We start from the raw sequence: 18,136 nt of genomic DNA, 5'->3' as shown, positions 1-18,136 counted from the left end.
CTTGTGGGGAGGGGGCTCAGCCTGGAAATCAGGCCTTATTGAAAGCCTCAATGTCTCCTAAGTATGTGACCAGGATCACTTGCGAACGGCTCTGATGCGCAGGTGTTCCCTTGTACACCTCTGCATTTTTAATAGCCTCTGAAGATTCAGATGGGGACAATTTCCATTTTTCCCAATTACCTCTTTTATAGAATTCATTTTCCTCCAGTTCATTTATAATCCAGCCGTAGAGGAGGACATTCCATTCATCTGATAGCATTCATATGTGCTATTTATGTGCTACTGAGCCTTTGTGTGCACCCTCTCGCTCGCTCTCTCTCTCTCTGTCATGCTGCACTTTAAACAATTAAAAGAAGCCGCAATTAAAGAAAACCAATTGCTTTTAATTCAGCGACTCTCTTCCTTGAGGCCTTTTGTCTCCAGGTCGGCCTGCCTTTGATGCTGAAGTGGGGCCTCGGCCAGCTGTCCCACAAGCAAAGCGATGGGGTGGAGCAGACTTTGTGTTTGGATTGAGCAGAACGAGATAGAACAACGGCTTCCGGCAAGGCCAAGCATGGCTTGACAGACGCATACATTACTCCTGTTTTCGTAGCAGAGGAAAAGAAAAAGAAAAAAACAACAACTAGCCCTGTCTGGTACGTACAGTTTGGAGAAGAAGAGGGGCCTCGGAGTGGAAAACAGGGTTTTGCTTCCATGTGTTCTGGCTGGAACTTGGCTAGGGGCTTTCAGGAGGCCACCAGGAAGCTTAACCCAGCCTCAGCCTCCCTGGGCCGCCCCTTCTCACACCCATCAGGTGACCCTCCTTGCCTCTCAAGGTGATCCCTCTGCAAATGAGGTGGGCTCAGCGGGGAGGAAGCCAGCGCTGCTCTGGGGGGGGGGATTTTGGCAACCTGACAAATTGCCTGCTAGCCTGTGTGTACGTGAGGAAGCACTCTCTCTTGCTGACTCAGCCCTGCCCTGGGTACCCAGGCTGAGCATCCCCAGGGGCCACATGAGGAGGGTCAGACAGGCTGACCATGCCAACACAGCTGAGAACAAGAGCCCTAAGGGCTGGTTGTACCCCACTCTCCCCAAAGGAGTCTCAAAGCGGCTTCCAATCGCCTTCCCTTTCGTGTGAGGTAGGTGGGACCGAGAGAGCTCTGAAGAGAACTGCTCTGCGATAATAGCCCTAAGGACTGTGACTAGCCCAAGCAGCATGTGGGGGAGGAGTGGGGAACTACACCCAGCTCTCCAGACTGGAGGCTGCCACTCTAAGACTAGGGATAAAACCAAACATAGAAAATTAGAAACCATTTACTAGGAGAGCTCAAAAATGTTTACAAACCATAAACGAATGTCATGTCTGTTGGGCACACTTAAAACATCTCTGTGTGTCCAGCCAAATGCCGACAGGTTCAGGCCTAACACATTTCGATCACACTGATCTTCGCCAGGGGGCAATATAGAGATACACACGGGTGTATATGACATTCCCCCCTCCCCCCATTTACTCTTTAATCTGCTATGGCTGGTTCTGGTCCAGCAAGGGGCTGGTTTTGGCAGAATGCTCAGCCAGCACGTATTTCCTGTTCCTCCCCTGGGCACTGGAGAAGCCTGCTGGGGGCTTCTCTGCAAAAAGGTCCAAAGAGAGAGGGGGTGGGGCCTGCAGTGGGCGGGGTTTGGGAAAGAGCGGCACTTTAGTGGGTCCAATGTCGTGGAGTCTAAACCCCCAAAAGCTGCCCTTTTTCTCCAGGTGAGGTGTTGTCAGGAGATCCCTTGCAATCCCAGGAGATCTCCAGGAACCGCCTGGAAGTTGGCAAGTCTATTCTTTGCTGCCCCTTCCCCATAGTGCAAGAGCCCTTCTTCTACTGTTCTTTCTCTCCGCTTTTCTCAAGCCTCCAAGAGTACCCCAGACCAGGCATTACAGTGGGGCAGGGGAGGAGACCCCCAACCGAACCAGAACTGTTGGTCCTTTCAACTGACTGGGGGTGGGGGGTGGGGGGAGCTATAGTCAGCCCCAAAATTGCACCAGGCAGCTCCTGCTTCTGCCATTTCCTTTGGATCAGGAGGAATCTATTTGCCAGAGAACAAAGGCAGCCGGGAGGGAGGGAGGGAGGGAGGGAGGGGGGGAGAGGCAGAGGCTGGACGGCAGACCGGCTGAACGAAGTGGCCGAATCTCAGCACAAGCGGTCAGCCCGACCGGTTATTCCGTTATGCACGCTGAGAGCCGGAATGAAGCGCTGTCCTGCTAAACAGGCATCTAACTTTACCTTCTGGGTTCAGAGTCTGTGGGGTTTTCCCCGATCAGCCTTTCTCAACTCTTTTACCGTTGAGAAACCCAAGAAGTGGAGCAAGTGTGCAGAAGATGGTTGGGAAGCAGAGCTGTGGACATGCCCACCTGGGGCCCCTCCGTTTGCGGGGCCTGAGCCAGGGTGCTTTGCAGGTCAAGAACTCACAGAGCGATGGCGCTTGGCACATCCATATGCTCTGGGCATTAGGCCAGCTGGGGCCACGGAACCGGTTCCGGATCACACCAACTGGGCTGTTGCGAAAGTGCCCGAGAATAGCTGTCCGACCCCCACCTTTTCTCAGCCCCTCCTGGGCCACGTGGAGGAAGGAGGCAGCATGCAGCTAATCTACCCGCAGTGCAGCCCTGCCCACGGTCATTAGGCACGGCTTTGTTGAGCGAGCTTAACAGGATTACACAAAAGCGAAAGATTAATTTCTTCCATAAAACTCAGGGCGGCAACAAATCCTTTCCGATCCGGAAGCTGGAAATGCCAGACTTTGGGAGGTCTCAAGACAATGAGCACCCCCCCCCCTCCGTGCACCCGATCTTCAAAGATCCATGTGAATTTACGCAATCTGAGGAATCAATTTGCCACCCTTGTAATTAAAAGACTCAAACGCCCTAAATGTCAGCGCTTTTGAGAGAAAGTGAACGGTAATTTTCTGGCAAGCTCCAAACAGAGAAATGTCACCCAGAACTGCCATTCATGTCGTCAGCACCACATAGAAGGGACTGGAACCTCAACATCGTGGCCACAGTGCAAAAAAAGATGACCCCCCTGGAGCATCGATGGGCCTAAACTCTGCAAATCCCCTCATTTCATGCCGGATGGAATCGGTGAATTAAATCCCAGAGAGAACTCTTTCCATGTCATTTTATTAAGGGACCCTATAATATCTGCAGCAATCGTACGAAATGCACCGAACTGGGTACAGCTAGCCGCTAACAGAGCCGACAGAATTGCAGCCAATTTGGGGAGATGATTGCCAGCAGAGAGCAAAAGGGTGACTTGGAAATGATTCTGTAGAAAAATGCTGGGCTGGCTTAGCCAAAGACCCGCTGGAATGTTCCGGTGAATCCGGACCGTGGGGGGGGGGGGAATCCAGGCTTGGATTCTGCAGGCTAATTTGGGGGGGGGGGGGGGATATTCCTCTGTGGGAAGAAGCCACAAAGAAAGTTTGGCTCTTAGCGGGATAAATCGCATCTCCGGTGGCGGTGGGACGTGGCCTTGGGTCCCAGTTGCCCGTGGCAACCCCACCGGGTTTTCCAGGCCGAAGGCATTGCGAGGTAAATGGTTGGGGGAAATCTGGAGAGGCCCTGAAGGACATGGAGCTTGTTCCCCCAGGAGAAAGTTTTTGAGCTTGCTGGTGGAGAGCCAGAGCCTGACGTCAAACAGCAGATTTCATACAACAACAGCAGCAAATCTTCACCCTAAATAGCAGATTCTGTTTATCAAGAAATAAAAAACAGTGTTGCACCTGTAGGACCCTGATCCATTTCCTTCCTAAAAACAAAGACTCCCGTCTGTGCTCAGGGGGGGAAGCAATCTTGGGTAGCAAAGGAGCGAAAACAAGGAACGTGCCTCTCGCTGCCCCACCCCCACCCCCACCCCATCAGCGCATAATGGATCAACCCACCTCGGACAGGCAAATGGGCCCCTCGCCCTGGTCTTGTCTCTTGGAGCTGCTGGTCCAGGGCTGGGGGAGCACAGGGGCTCAGGAACTGGGGTTGCCAGGTCCCTTGTGGGCTACCAGTGAGGAGGGGGGTAGGGGTTACTGGATGCAGGTTGGGAAACTCCTGCAGATTTGGGGATGGGGCCTGGGGAGGGCAGGGACCATCTCAGTGGTGAACACTGCCAAAAAGTCCTCCATCCAAAGCATCAATTTTCTCCCGGGGATCTGATCTCTGTAGTCTAGAGATGAGCTATAAAACCAGAGGATCCTAAGCATTATTGAGAGGAGAAGGTTTTTCACTACCCAAAGGAATCCCAAAGCAGCTTGCCAATACCTGTGGCTTCCTCTCCCACAACACAAGCGATTAGAGAGCTCTGACAGGACTGCTCAGTCAGAACAGCTCTATCAGTGCTGTGGCGAGCCCAAGCCCCCCCCCCCCCCCCAGCTGGCTCACCAGATTAGAGTCTGTGCTGCTCTTAACCCCTTCATCCTGCTGGTTCTCGGGCTCCCTTAAACCACTGGTCTGCCTAAGCCCATGTGGATTCATGAGCAGCAGCTCCCCGGGTGGGAGATCTTCCCCAGACGAAGGTCTTTCTTGTCCCCTGATGCCCCAAAAGCTCTAACTGGGCTGCATCTGGGATCGTCTCCTTGCAAAGCATTCGCTGGCAGGGGCTCGTGGGAATTGTAGTCCGTGGACATCTGGAGGGCCGCAGTTTGACTACCCCTGGCCTACACAATGGCACCTGCTCAGAGAAGATGCTAGAGTGGAGACAACCCAGCTGAATACGAAGCACACCACACAAGACAAGAGTGTGGAGCTCTTGTTGGTTCACGTATCTGTTTATTTTTTTGGCTTGGGCTTTTGCTCAATTCATCCTGTTTATTCATATATACATTGGTGTTTCGTTATCCCCCACTGAGCCCTAAGGTCCCGTTTCCCCAGGGTGCCCTTCCCTTGGGTGCACCGGGCCGGCAAGTGAGTGCTCTTAGGGAGCCGGTCCCTCCAGGCCTTGGCAGTTCAACCCCACCCCAAGAGGACAGCGAATGTTTGAAGGCAAGCTCATGGCCCCCGAGGACGGAGGGGCTCCTATTGCAAAGCAGGCGGGGCGACGGGGGGGTCTTTGGTGGTGAGAATCGCATCCTTGGTGGCCATGCACAAGCGGTCCGTGATGCCATCCTGGGGCCAGCGCTGTGGAGGCCGCGTGGACCTCAAGGGGTGCCGTGGCGTGGGTGCCTGTGTCCGCCGCGCTCTTGTTTTTTTTAAAAAAGCACAGTGCATATGTGGCAATTGAAATGAACTCTGTTGCGCCGTTCCCTCCGAGGAGTCCCGGCATCACCGCTCCGGCCCGACAGCTTTCTGCCAAGGCGGCCGTCCAGGCAGGAAAGGAATGGCACGTGACTCTGCCAGCTTGTCTGCGGATCCAGCGCCCCCCGGGCCGGACTGCGTGGTCCACACACCCGTGGCCTTAGCAGTGGAGGATCTTGAGGAAGGCCTTTCGAAACTCCACGTTGAAAGTGGTGTAGATGATGGGGTTGACCGCGCTGTTGACGTAGCCGAGCCACGTGAAGGCATTGTACATGCCCTGGGGGATGTCGCAGTGGCAGTGCATGTTCAGGATGTGGGTGATGAAGAAGGGAAGCCAGCAGATGATAAAGACACCTGGAGGAGACACGTCGGAGGAGACACGTTAGCCCTGCGGAGGCCGAAGCACTCTCTGCAGCCAGGGTCTGGTCGTGCATCAGGGCTTGGAACCACCACGTGGGGCCGACTCGGAGCCCCGTCACCCAGGGCTTGCCAAGCAAAGGAAAGGCATAGAAAGAAAGAGAATTCCTGCATGGCACCCCCCCCCCCGGTATAATAAAGTCAGAGTCCAGGAGCACCTTTAAGACCAACAAGGATTTATTCAGGGCTCACGCCCTGAATAAATCTTGGTTGGTCTTAAAGGTGCTCCTGGACTCTGATTTTATTGTGCTACTTCAGACCAACACGGCTGCCCATTTGAATCTACCCCCCTCCCCCCGGTATGTTTGTCTAGGCATGGATTCACAGAACATTCTGGGGTTTAAGCTCCCTGTGAAGTTTTGCACACATGGGTTAGTTTGAAAACCTGTTCCCTGCAAGCATCAGCCTGTGGAAACACTACCTGGAGAGCGGCCGTCTGTAAGAAGGGTTCCTGGGAAGAGGACCAAGCAGAAATCCAGGTTCCTGTTCCAGGATTCCCCAGGAAAGGGTTCCAGACCCCCTTGCCATCTTTTCAAGTGTAGCTTACCTAGCACAATGGCCAACATCTGGGTGGCTTTCTTCTCCTTCTGCTGTGAAAATTTCCTCCTGCTCATGCTCTTGAGGGAGGTCCTGGTCTTGCCATTGGGCAGGGTCTGGATCTCGAAGACCTTGGCCGCCTTGGGTTGGCTGGCCGTGTGTCCATTCTTCTCCTGCATGGATGGGCTGCCCATGGGGGACTGCAGGCCAGGATGGTCACCCTGCTTGGAGGGGGCTGGTGGGGCCAGCTCGTTGTTTCCAGCTGCGGTGGACTTGTGGTGTTTGCTCTTCTCCGGGGGGCTGGTGCTGGTCGCCATCTCCACCTCTCCAATGTGATTCGCGGCCTCCTGGAGAAGGACCAAAACCATGAAAACAGAAAAGCAGATCGACATGAAGCCAGACAACCCGCAAAATGCCAAAACGAACCCACAGACCAGTCACAACGGTAGCAGCAAACAAAGAACCAGCTGGGGGGGCGGGGGAGAAGAGGGTTCTAAATTGGTTTTATGAAGAAACACAGAAGGGAGTGTCTCTCTGAAAGGAAACACACCTCTGGCCCCCTGAAGCAGCCACTTCACAAGAGCATTCGGAGAGCTGCCAGCTCTGGGCGCATTTTGGATTCAGTGAAGCATGAACTGCACCTGCATCCCCTGCAAGCCATCCAGGGCTAGTGGGACGGTCTGGTCTGTGGGTGTGGTCCCATAGATGCTAAATCTTGGTTGGGGGGCAGAGCCTGGGGCAGGGAGGGAACCTCAGGGGGTATCCTTAGGGCTGCCAGGGGGCACCTGGAGAGCCCCTGATATTACAAGTGACCAGTTTCCCTGGAGAAATTGGAGGGTGGGCCTGGGGCATGAGACCCAGCTTAGAAAGGACCAAGGGGCAGATGGTGTGAAAGACTTCTCTGCCTGGACCCTGGAGAGCCCCTGCCAGTCTGATGGACCCAGGTTCTAATTCTGTACACAGGAGCCTCAGGTGAGAATGCTGTGAAGATATTACGAAAAGGATAGAAACACCGTAGAGAAGGATTTCCCTGCCTCCCCTCTCTGGATTCTGGGGGTGCAAATCAACCTCCCAGAAGTTGCTCCTCTCCTCCCGCAGGCAGAGGAGACGGACTGCTGGGCATGAAGACGCCACTCACCCCTTTGTGCTTATTCCCCAGGAAGCTCCCATTGGACTTCACCATGAGTGGGCACAGCCTCACGTCTTCTGGGTGGGTGCATTTGTCCTAGGGGGAAGGGGCGGGGGCGGGACAGGAGGCAAGGAGGGATACACGGGTTACGTAAGAAGACCACCACTGGAGCCACAAAGAAGGATGGGGGGGGGGCAGAAAGCAGCAGAGGGCCCGAGACAGAGGCAGAAGGACTGCGCTAGGTCTCCCTGAATGTCAGGCGAATGGCTTGGCAGACTCGGCTTTGTCCCAGAGGAAAAAGGTGGGTGAAGGCATTGTCCAAGGTCCATCTCAGAACATTTTCTATCTCAGTCACACCTGGATACAACCCGGTCCATCCAAAGGGCATTGACCAGCCGTCCCCGTGTCCTGGCCTGCTGGGTGCTCAACCCTCCCCCTGCTTTCCAGGCGACAACAGGCAAGACGGGTTACGGCACCCGTCCCCTGGGGGAGGGGGGATGCTATACACATCTGGTGAGTGGCAGGTGGCAGGCCGGGTCCGAAACTACAAGAGCAGATCTTGTTAGGCATCCAGATGTTTTGTCCATGTGTCCACAGAACATTCTAGGAGCCCCTCTGCCACCTTAGCTGGTGCTTGCCTGGCTGGTGCCTGAATGGGAGCCCTGACCAGCTGGCCGGAGCTTTGCAGGGTGCTGAGAGGCATAAGAACCTGGGAAGAGCCCTGCTGGATCAGGCCAGCGATGCATGCAGTCCAGCATCTTGTCCATGCATTGGCCAGCCAGTTCTTCTGGAGAGCTCAGAGGCTGAGGCCTTCCCCTGATGTTGCTTCCTAGCACTGGGATTCCAGGCCAGCTTCCTCTGAACTTGGAGGTTTGCTTTATTGTCTACGGCTAGGAGCCACAGACGGGCCTCTCCTCCAGGCGCCTGTCTAATCCACCTGTGAAAGCTGTTGATCCCAGTGGCCATCATGAGATCCTCCCGCCACATCTGCCACATTATAGCCACTTCTGAGTCTTCTGCCCCTCTGGTTCATTGGATACCATTGAATTGTAGTATCTTGAGGGAGGGAGGGAAAGCTCTCTTTGCCCCCCCCCCCATGCCTAAGTGTATAAACCTCTACCTCGTCCCCACTTAAAAGATGAAAAAGATAACAGGGCACTTAAGGATTTGTGTAAGAGCCCATAAATTGGCTCTTATCCTCTGGGAAGGACTTGGTTTTTCCTTTAGAACTGTTGGACAATGGCCAAAGAGAGCCCAGCTTCTGTTGCCTTCCATGTCGCTCGGTAGACAGACGGGAAATCAATTAATGCTGCATCTCTGTGTCTCTGTTTCCTTCTCCTTTGTCTCTGCGCTTGCTGTGCCAAGTCGTTTCCTGGCCATCGTCCGTGGCTGGCCTTCCGAACGTGTGGCTCTTTGCTCCAGCCAGGCAGTTCTGCTTATCCAAGTCTGACAGGGCTGAGCCATGTGCCCCAAGGAGCTAATGGGAGGCGGCATCGGTAGCCCTCAAAGACGGTTGGGTAGAATCAGCCATGAAACAATAATGTGAAGAGCAAAGAAGACTGCGATCCAGAGATGCCCTTCAGGATGCCCAGGGCTCCCTTTCCTGTTGCCCACCACGTGATTTTGAGAGTGGGGTCAGGACCAGGAGGAGCTTTCAGTCAGCCAGACTTCCGGTTGGCCCCAGGAGACCTGGCTGGGTTTTCAGATTTCTAAAGATGCTTCCTTGGCCCCACAGCACAAGGCTCTTCTCAGTGTGGCTGAAGAAAAGCTGGGCCAGCCATTTTGTGCCCCAGAGGTCCTCAGGTGCCTGCAAGCTCTAAAGGGCTGGGGACCCCTGCTGTCATCGAAGGCCCCCACCCTGGAGAATATTCACCCTGGGGGCTGGAGAAGCGAGCAGCCACATTGTACTCTGCACGTCCCCTGAGGCCAAGCCACACAGACCAGGGAAGGGAGGAGGGGGAGGGGACCATCCTAGGGGCCAAGGAGGGCCGGGGTGGGGGAGAGCTGGTGGAGATTGGGGAGGGGGCATGCGGGCTCTTACCTTCAGCGGAGCCTGCGTGTCCGAGTCGGGGCCCAAGTGGGTGGCGATGCGCTTGGTGTTGACGCGCTTCCTGCGTTTCCGCAGCACTATGTATATCTGTACGTACACCAGCAGGGTGACAATGAAGGGGACGTAGAAGGAGACGATAGAGGAATACACAACAAAGGCAGGGTTGGCAATGATACACTCATTCTTCTCTGGAAAACACAAGAGAGTGCAGGAGCATGGTCCCAGCCATTAGGAGCTACTGCCAGCTTGTACGTGTCTGCATGCGTGAGACTAAAGGAGGGGGCGCTCCCTGGGGCACGGGGAGGATTCCACCCAGCTCTGTCCCAGGCACGGAATCCCAAGTCAAGGGTGGGGCCTTCCACGTGGGGGCTGCAAGCCACAGGGCAGAAGGAGCTTTGCGGTGGATGCCCAGCGGCCTCGTCCCCAGGGTCAAGATGGGGGTCACGAGAGATCATTCAACTAGTTCTCTCCGGGGGGAGGGAATTGGGCCTCTACTCCACTGCTGCTCTTGCCCCCTGCAGCCCTTTCTGCTCCATCGTGGCTCCCAAGGAAACTAAAGACAAGCAGTCCCTTCATGCCCCATTTGTGTGTGTTATTATTTGATTAAGTTCCGAATTGTGCAATCTCCCTCGACTTGAGGTGGGAAAGGTGGGGGATTTTCCTCATTTGGGTGGTCCGGGGGTTGGTGGGGGGGGGGAAACAGAGTTTCCAGGCCTTTCCAGCCTGCATAGAGCCAGCCTGGCATTTGGGTTAAGGGCAGAGGCCTCTAATCTGAGAACCGGGTTCAATTCCCCACTCCTCCCCCACAAGCAGCTAGCTGGGTGGCCTGGGGCCAGTCCCAGTTCTCTCCGTGCTCTCTCAGCCCCACCTGCCTCACAGGGTGCCTGTCGTGGGGAGAGGGAGGGACGGGGGTTTGTCAGCTGCTGCGGACTCCAGAGGTGCTCACCTGTGTTGTTCAGCCCGAAAAGCAGGGGGCAGGAGATAGCAAAAGACAGGACCCAAACCACCGCGATCATGACGGCGACTCTGCGCTTGGAGCTATAGCGGGTGTTATAGAGCATGGGCATTGCCACGGCGGTGTACCTGTGATCCGGGAGACAGAAAGGGAGGCTTCAGTGCAGTCTTGCTGCTCACCTGGAACTCCAGCAAGAGGCCCTGTGAGCCCTTTGGGCCCCAGCATGGCAGAAAGGTTTGCAAGGGCCTCTCTCAGGGTCCCCACTTTTGGTCTACCTTGGGGCACCCTTGGAATGCCAACACAGCCTAGGGGGCAGCTGACCTTCAGGCAGACCAGGGCGATCCTTGTGCTGTGGATTTTACAAACCTGCCCAGCCAATTTAATCTCCCAGGGACGATCACTTTGCAGGTGCCCCCAAAGGTGTCTGCTGGCTCCATGATGCCCAAGGCTGTCCCACTGGGGCACCTACCTGTGGAGAAAAGAGGGAAGGATTCTTTACCTGTCAATGCTGATGGCACACAGATTGAGGATGCTGGCCGTGCACATCATAACGTCCAGGGTGACAAAGATGTCACAGTGGATCTGGCTGAATCGCCACTCCCCAACCACCTGAGGGGAAAGAAGAACAGAAAGGAAAAACTTTACGGTCAAGTCGCACAGAGCCAAGCCCAAACCTGGGTGGCCCAGCCTAGCCTGACCTTGGCTGACCTCAGCTGCTAAGCAGGGCCAGACCCTGGCTAGGGTTGGAGGGGAGCCCTCCAGGGTCGCTACGCGGAGCCAGGCCTCGGGGAACCACCTCTGAACCCTGCGGGCTTGCCTCAGGTTGGCTGCAACTCGATAACAACATGAAAAAGTAAAATCAAAACAGCCAAGTGCTCTCTGTGCATCTGCGCTTCGACAGAACGTGTAACAGCCCAACACAATTTGTGGCCCTGTGCCATCTGTCCGCTAGTCTCCCGTTTTGACATTTTTATTCCCTTTACTATGTTTTTCCTCCCACAAGTGAACCCAAACGAATGATAACTTTTAAAAACTTGCCCTGTTATTTCTGCCAGACCCCCGTATCTCTTAAACAGCTTCATTATGCTGAGTAGCAATCCATGACCCACCCTTTGGCTATATATGCTCCCCCTCACTGGCAGTCTTCAAGCAAATGTTGGATACACACTTTTCTTGGATGCTTTAGGATGCTTAGGGCTGATCCTGCATTGAGCAGGGGGTTGGACTAGATGGCCTGTATGGCCCCTTCCAACTCTTATGATTCTATTATTCTAGTTCAGCAGTGGAATAGGCTGCCTAAGGAGGTGGTGAGCTCCCCCTCACTGGCAGTATTCAAGCAAAGGTTGGATACACACTTTTCTTGGATGCTTTAGGATGCTTAGGGCTGATCCTGCATTGAGCAGGGGGTTGGACTAGATGGCCTGTATGGCCCCTTCCAACTCTTATGATTCTATTATTCTAGTTCAGCAGTGGAATAGGCTGCCTAAGGAGGTGGTGAGCTCCCCCTCACTGGCAGTATTCAAGCAAAGGTTGGATACACACTTTTCTTGGATGCTTTAGGATGCTTAGGGCTGATCCTGCATTGAGCAGGGGGTTGGACTAGATGGCCTGTATGGCCCCTTCCAACTCTTATGATTCTATTATTCTAGTTCAGCAGTGGAATAGGCTGCCTAAGGAGGTGGTGAGCTCCCCCTCACTGGCAGTCTTCAAGCAAATGTTGGATACACACTTTTCTTGGATGCTTTAGGATGCTTAGGGCTGATCCTGCATTGAGCAGGGGGTTGGACTAGATGGCCTGTATGGCCCCTTCCAACTCTTATGATTCTATTATTCTAGTTCAGCAGTGGAATAGGCTGCCTAAGGAGGTGGTGAGCTCCCCCTCACTGGCAGTATTCAAGCAAAGGTTGGATACACACTTTTCTTGGATGCTTTAGGATGCTTAGGGCTGATCCTGCCTTGAACAGGGGGTTGGACTAGATGGCCTGCATGGCCCCTTCCAACTCTATGATTCTATGATTCTATAAATGAACTTATAATTCTCATTGCCCTGTGTCTAAGGTAGGGTGCTATGCACACAGAAGCTCACACCTTGAATAAAATTTTGTTGGTCTTTAAGATTCCACTGGTCTCTTACTCTTTTCTACTACTACAGAGTAACTCTGCTACCCATCTTGATCTCTATAACAGCCAGAACAGTTCAGGGGGGATTAACTCATTAACTTGCAAATTAACAGGTCAATCTCCCCCAGTTAAGGCTGTTGTTTAATCTTTCTGCACGTGTGAGCTCTATTTTTCAGCCAACAAGGGAATCAAATGCGCCAGCCCATGATAAATCCCTTCGGATAGCATTGGTTCAGCATAGGAAACTATGGATATTCATATCAATACAATGCCCATGGATCTGTTTGCCTCTTGTAAACCTGTCCGAACAGGCAAGTGAGTTAGGGAAGGAAGCAAACACATGCACACCTCTTCCTTTACAAGGAGAACGTTTGAGTTTCCTTGACAGAACCCTGGACTTGCTTTCCTTTAAAAAAAAACAGCATGCACCCAGCATATTCCCTTTACTGCACAAATCACACCTTTGAGCAAGCTCCCAGATGTTCCTTGCTTGTAACGTAAACATCGAGATGTGTCCAGAGAGATCAGCAGTGATCCCGTCAGCCGGAGAGAATTTGGAAACAGACAACATGGTCCGGAATCCTCATCTAGCAAGCTGTCAACAGCCTCCCTCGGCCAGCTCTGCCTGACCGGGTTTCTTGGGATCTGCCCCAACATCTCTCAGCATCACTGGCTTTATGGGAAGAGACGGGCTGCTTCAGAAGGGATTAGCAGACATTTGGCAGGGGTGGGAGGGGGAAACAGCTGTGGGAGGCTGCTGGAGACCCTCCGAAGAGCACTGCTGGATCAGGCCCAGCTGGATGCCTCAGGCAAGATCACCATCTGAAAGCGAGGCCTCCAGACTCCCTGCTCCGCTTTTCCCACACACCAGAGGTTTTTTGAGGTAGCGTACCTCTGGGCATGGAGGTTCCATTTAGCTGTGCTGACTGGCAGCTGTGATCTTTTTTCTCTCTGACCTCATCCATTCACCTAATATCCTTTAAAAAAAAAAGGATTTGGGTTTTAGAAGCTGGGTTCCCAACTCTGGGTCAGGAAATGCCTAGAGATTTGGGGGACAGATCCTGGGGAAGGAGGGACTTGGAGAAGACCTTCAATCCACCCTTTAAAACAGCCATTTTCGCCAGGAGAACTGAGCTATGAGACTTGGAAATGAGTTCTAATTCTGGGATATCTGCTTCCTCTAAATATTTGCCTTATGTACTACTTTCCTGTGCTGTTGTTCTCAGAAAATTAGCCAAGTTAGCTGACTTGTGCCATTTTGTATGTTCTTGTTGGGGGCCCAAAGATGAATGAGCCAGGAAAAAAATGTCTTTCTTCCTAGCAGAACAATCAAGAGCTGATAGGTATTTCTGGACTCAGACTGCCAAAGAAGAGAAGAGCTGGGCTATTTTATACCCCACTTTTTACTACCTAAATGAGTCCCAAAATGGCTTACAAACACCGTTCCCCACAACCGACACTTTGTGAAGTAGGTGGGGCTGAGAGAGCTCTAAGAGAACTGCTCTGCAAGAACAGTCCTAAGAGAACTGTGACTAGTCCAAGGTTATCCAGCTGGCTGCATGTGGAGGAAGAATAGGGACTGGAGAATCAAACTCAGTTCTCCGGGTTAGAGTCCATTGCTCTTAACCTCTCTACACCATGTTGGCTTTCCAAAGGGAGCACCTACAATTTGCATAAATGGGATTGTACATTTGCAAGAAATTGCCTTTCGGAATTCCCAGGGGCATCTCTTTTATGATCTCTGCCTTGCCCTGAAAGAGCTTTTGGGCAGCTTTGATTTATCCAAAACTTTGTTGTGAGAAATTCGTTTGAAATCCTTCACTTTTTGACGTTCTTGTAAAGGTTATTTTTTCCTTAAGTCACACAAAATGCCAACTAATTAATTGCAAAAAATAAAGCTTAAAAAAATTAATCCAGAAGGAGGCAAAGCCATCAAAATCCAATCAACACAATGAAAAGAAATCAATGCTTGATGGGGATGATTCATTGCTAACTTTTAATTTGATGCTGGCGTAAATCATATTTCTCTTCTCATGGCAATGACAAAGAGAATGATCATCCCTTTGGGGCGGGGTTGCCAGTTTTGGATTGGGAAAGACCTGGAGACTTTGGGGGTGGAGCCAGGAGGGGGTGGGCGGGGTTTAGGACAGGGAGGGACCTCAATGGAGTAGAATGCTATGGACTCCCCCCTCCTCCCCCAAAAAGCAGCCTCCCCCCCTCAGGAGAACTGATCTATGTCAACTGAAGAGGAGCTGTATAATCCAGGGGGTGGGGAGAGGCCCCTCCTTGGGACTGGCATCCTTAATACTGTCAGGTTTCCTGGAAGGAACAACGGCATTTCCTACGAGGCCAGGCCCTGCTTCTTGAGTCGGTCAGAAGCCAGTCAAATTCACCTGCTGCCCACCAATATGAAGTGCCCCAGGTGAGTTCTGCAGAGAGGGAGGAAGGCACAGGGCCAAGGTCTCCCATCAATCAGACACGCGTTAATTTGGGGTGGCCGGAGAAGGCAAGGCTAGAGCAGCCGACCTCCAAGTGGGAAATAAAAAAGCCAAAATCAGGTTTTAAATTTACATATATAACTGAATAAATAAATACACAAAAATAAAATCACGACTAAGAAGTATCCGATAGCCATCTCCAAGTACTTGAGGGGCTGCCACGTAAAGGAGGGAGCAGAGTTATTTTCTGTTGCTTCCAGAGGGTCGGACCAGAACCAATGAAATTAATTTAAAAGAATTTTCAGCCAAACATCTGGAAGAAATTCCTGACAGTGAGAGCGGTTCATCAGTGGAACAGGCTTCCCTGGGAGAGGGTGAGCTCTCTGTCTTTGCATGTTTCTAAGCAGAGGCCAGATAGTCATCTGACAGAAATGCTGATTCTGTGACCTTAGGCAGATGGTGAGTGGGTGGGTGGGCAGGAAGGGATGGGCCAGGGTTTGGCTCTTGTGGCCCTTCCTTGCAGACCCAGGATAACCCATTTGGGAAGGGAAGGGAATTTCTTCCAGGGGGGGGCTCACCTGGGATCCCTGTGGTGTGGTGGGCAGGTAGTTGCCAGTTTCCTGCATTGTGCAGAGGGTTGGACTAGATGACCCTGGAGGCCCCTTCCCACTCTGCGATTCTCTGTGCCACCCAGGATGCCCAGCGTCTCCTCTGCACGTACCTCCAGATAGACCACCCAGGGCATCACGAGGGTGGCCACCAGCAGGTCTGCCACGGCCAGGCTGACGATCAGGTAGTTGGTGGTGGTCTGCAGGGCCTTCTCCCTTGACACAGCCATGCACACCAGCACGTTGCCGAAGACGATGACGAAGATGAGGAGGGTGAGCAGCATGGCGTAGTAGTTGTATGGGGCCCCCCTCCGCTCCAGGCCAGACCCGTTGAAGGTCCTGTTCTCGTAGCCATCGTCATACAAGGACATATTTGGAAAATCCATGAGGAGAAGCGGCCCTGCTTTCGGATCTGCCTCGTCACAAACAGGAAAGGACAACGTCATTGATCATTAAGGGTGAGGGAGACAAGCAGCCCCAGCCACCCCCCCCCCCCGATTTCCACCCCGAATGGCTCAAGGGAGCCAAGTAGCTGACCGGGGACTCATTTGGAAGTGTCATTCTGATAACTGGGGCTCAACAGAGATGGCGAGAGCGGTCAGATAAAAGGCAGCAATAAGCTTGCCAGCCTCTGTTGTCACAGGAGGGCTCTGATCACAAGCAAGATGCAAAGCCACATTGCCGACTGGTCTTTGATCCGGGGCTACTCACCCCGCGTCTTACCGCATTTGGCCCGCTCCCACCCATCCGCCCCGGATTTTCCCTACTGCATATGGAAGCCAATGACCAGGAATTTAGGACTTCAGTCACTGTGGAGTGGGGGGAATTCCCCAATCACCTTCCAGCACCATTTGAGCACTCCCCCCCCCTCCAAATCCAAAATACTTAAAAAATAATAATTACCATGATTGCATTGTAACACAAAACCGTTACAACACACAAGGGGATTTTTTAAAATGGGCTGTGTTATCACACCATTCCCCCCCCCACACACACAGACTGTGCCAGATCTCAATACAACCAAACGGGGAAGGGGGGGGGTGCCATTTTGTGACTTTGGAATTAAGTTGTAACACGATCAGACTTCTTTCTTTTTTTTTAAGGTTGTGAGGGTAGATGATGGAAGTGACGCTCGGGAGGGGGGGTAGGAGCAAGGCCCCGATTGGGGATTTTCTGCAGACACATGGCCCAGGCCTGACAAGTCCTCTGTTGTTTTGTCCTCTGGGCAGAAAAGGGAATGTGGATTTATCCGTGTTCCCTTGCCACTGGCCAACTGAGGGCCTGAGTCACACCTGCCCTGGGACTGCCCATCAGCACCAATCCCCAGCAGGTGACTTTCTACTGCCAAACTGATTACCTACTTAGGTGCTGGCGGCGGGAGCAGGGGGTGGGGGTGGATCTCAGACCTGCTTGGGGCTAATTCACCGTCGCTTCCTTTTGGCTGCTGTAGCCCCCTGTCTTCCCAGCCCTTTAGCCTTCTTTTTCGGGGCCCTGTGAGCTGTTGCTGTTCTGTTTTCTCTCTCTTTTCTTCCCTGCGGGAGAGAATGTCTGCGATGCGGGGCCTCTTCCTCCTCCGACAAGATCCCCTGCTGAGCATGACTCACGGGACGTTGCTCAGGCACAAGCGAGATCTGATTTCTGGCTGGGCTGCCTTTGCGGGGAACAGCTGCTGCTCCCCGGGAAGCAAAGCGAGAGGCCCTTCCTCTTGGAGCAGCACTGCGACTGGCTGGGGTGCCAACTCCTGCTGGAGAAACACCTGGGGGTTGGGGGCAGGGGCTGGAGACGGCAGGGTTTGGGGGGGGGAGATCTCTGTGGCTTGTGGTTTGCCGTCCAGTCACCATTGACTGATGGCGACCCTGTTGGGTTTCTGGCCTCCGTGTCGTGACCCTGGTAGTCCTTGGAGCTCTCCCACCCAAATGCTAGCCAGGGTTCAAGCCCGCTATCCTGGCCAGGATGGAGAGGGACCTCAGCCATAGAGTTCCCCTTCCACAGCAGCCATTTTCCCCAGGAGGTCTGATCTCCAGACACTGGGATCGTAGGAGGTTCCCCCAGGGGGAGACTGTGCATCCCGTGGCACGTCCGTAAACATGACAGTTTAAGAACTTCCTCAGAGGAAGAGGCTCCCTCAGGAGGTGGTGGGTTCTCCTGCCTTGAAGGTCCTTTAGCAGAGACTGGATGGCCCCCTGACAGCAAAGCACATCCTGTGACCTCAGGCAGCTCTTGAGGGGCGTGGAGGGCAGGAAGGGTTGTGTTGCTTTTTGGCTCCAGTGGGTCTTTATTTTAGGATGCTTAGGGCTAATCCTGCGTTGAGCAGGGGGTTGGACTAGATGGCCTGTATGGCCCCTTCCAACTCTATGATTCTATGATTCTATGATTTTGTGCCCATTCTACTTTGGGGTCAGGAAGGCATTATCCTCCAGGCCAGATTCTGGAGGGTTTCCCCCCCTCCCCCGGGTATAAAGCAAGGGTCACCGGGGCACAGCTGTGAATTTCCAGTGTTGTGCAGGAGTTGGACCAGGATGATCTTTGCGGGAGGTCCCGTCCCACTCTACCCTTCTGTTTTCTACACACACTGACTGGTATTCAGCAGAGATTTCCTTACTGGACAGCACCCAATGCAGTCTCAGACAGCC

At 53.3% G+C, this 18,136-nt stretch overlaps 1 protein-coding gene across 2 annotated transcripts in view; it reads right to left on the bottom strand.

Annotated features, from left to right (window-relative positions):
• Nucleotides 1-4,761: 4,761 nt before the first annotated feature.
• DRD2 (dopamine receptor D2) overlaps nucleotides 4,762-18,136 on the bottom strand; it is a 49,223-nt gene continuing 35,848 nt past the window's right edge. The window contains exons 2-8 of one of the 2 annotated variants that reach the window (XM_077306165.1): nucleotides 15,617-15,915; nucleotides 10,836-10,945; nucleotides 10,328-10,464; nucleotides 9,373-9,569; nucleotides 7,341-7,427; nucleotides 6,213-6,549; nucleotides 4,762-5,602 (exon numbers count right to left, since the gene is read on the bottom strand). In XM_077306165.1, the coding sequence (XP_077162280.1) occupies nucleotides 5,409-5,602; nucleotides 6,213-6,549; nucleotides 7,341-7,427; nucleotides 9,373-9,569; nucleotides 10,328-10,464; nucleotides 10,836-10,945; nucleotides 15,617-15,889 (1,335 nt within the window). In that variant the 5' untranslated portion in view covers nucleotides 15,890-15,915 and the 3' untranslated portion in view covers nucleotides 4,762-5,408. The remainder of the gene's footprint in view (nucleotides 5,603-6,212; nucleotides 6,550-7,340; nucleotides 7,428-9,372; nucleotides 9,570-10,327; nucleotides 10,465-10,835; nucleotides 10,946-15,616; nucleotides 15,916-18,136) is intronic. The other variant, XM_077306166.1, reaches the window with a different exon arrangement.

Source organism: Paroedura picta, chromosome 12 (genome assembly GCF_049243985.1).
Source record: "Paroedura picta isolate Pp20150507F chromosome 12, Ppicta_v3.0, whole genome shotgun sequence".
Lineage (NCBI taxonomy): Eukaryota > Metazoa > Chordata > Lepidosauria > Squamata > Gekkonidae > Paroedura > Paroedura picta.
This window is presented reverse-complemented; position numbering and strand designations above follow the sequence as displayed.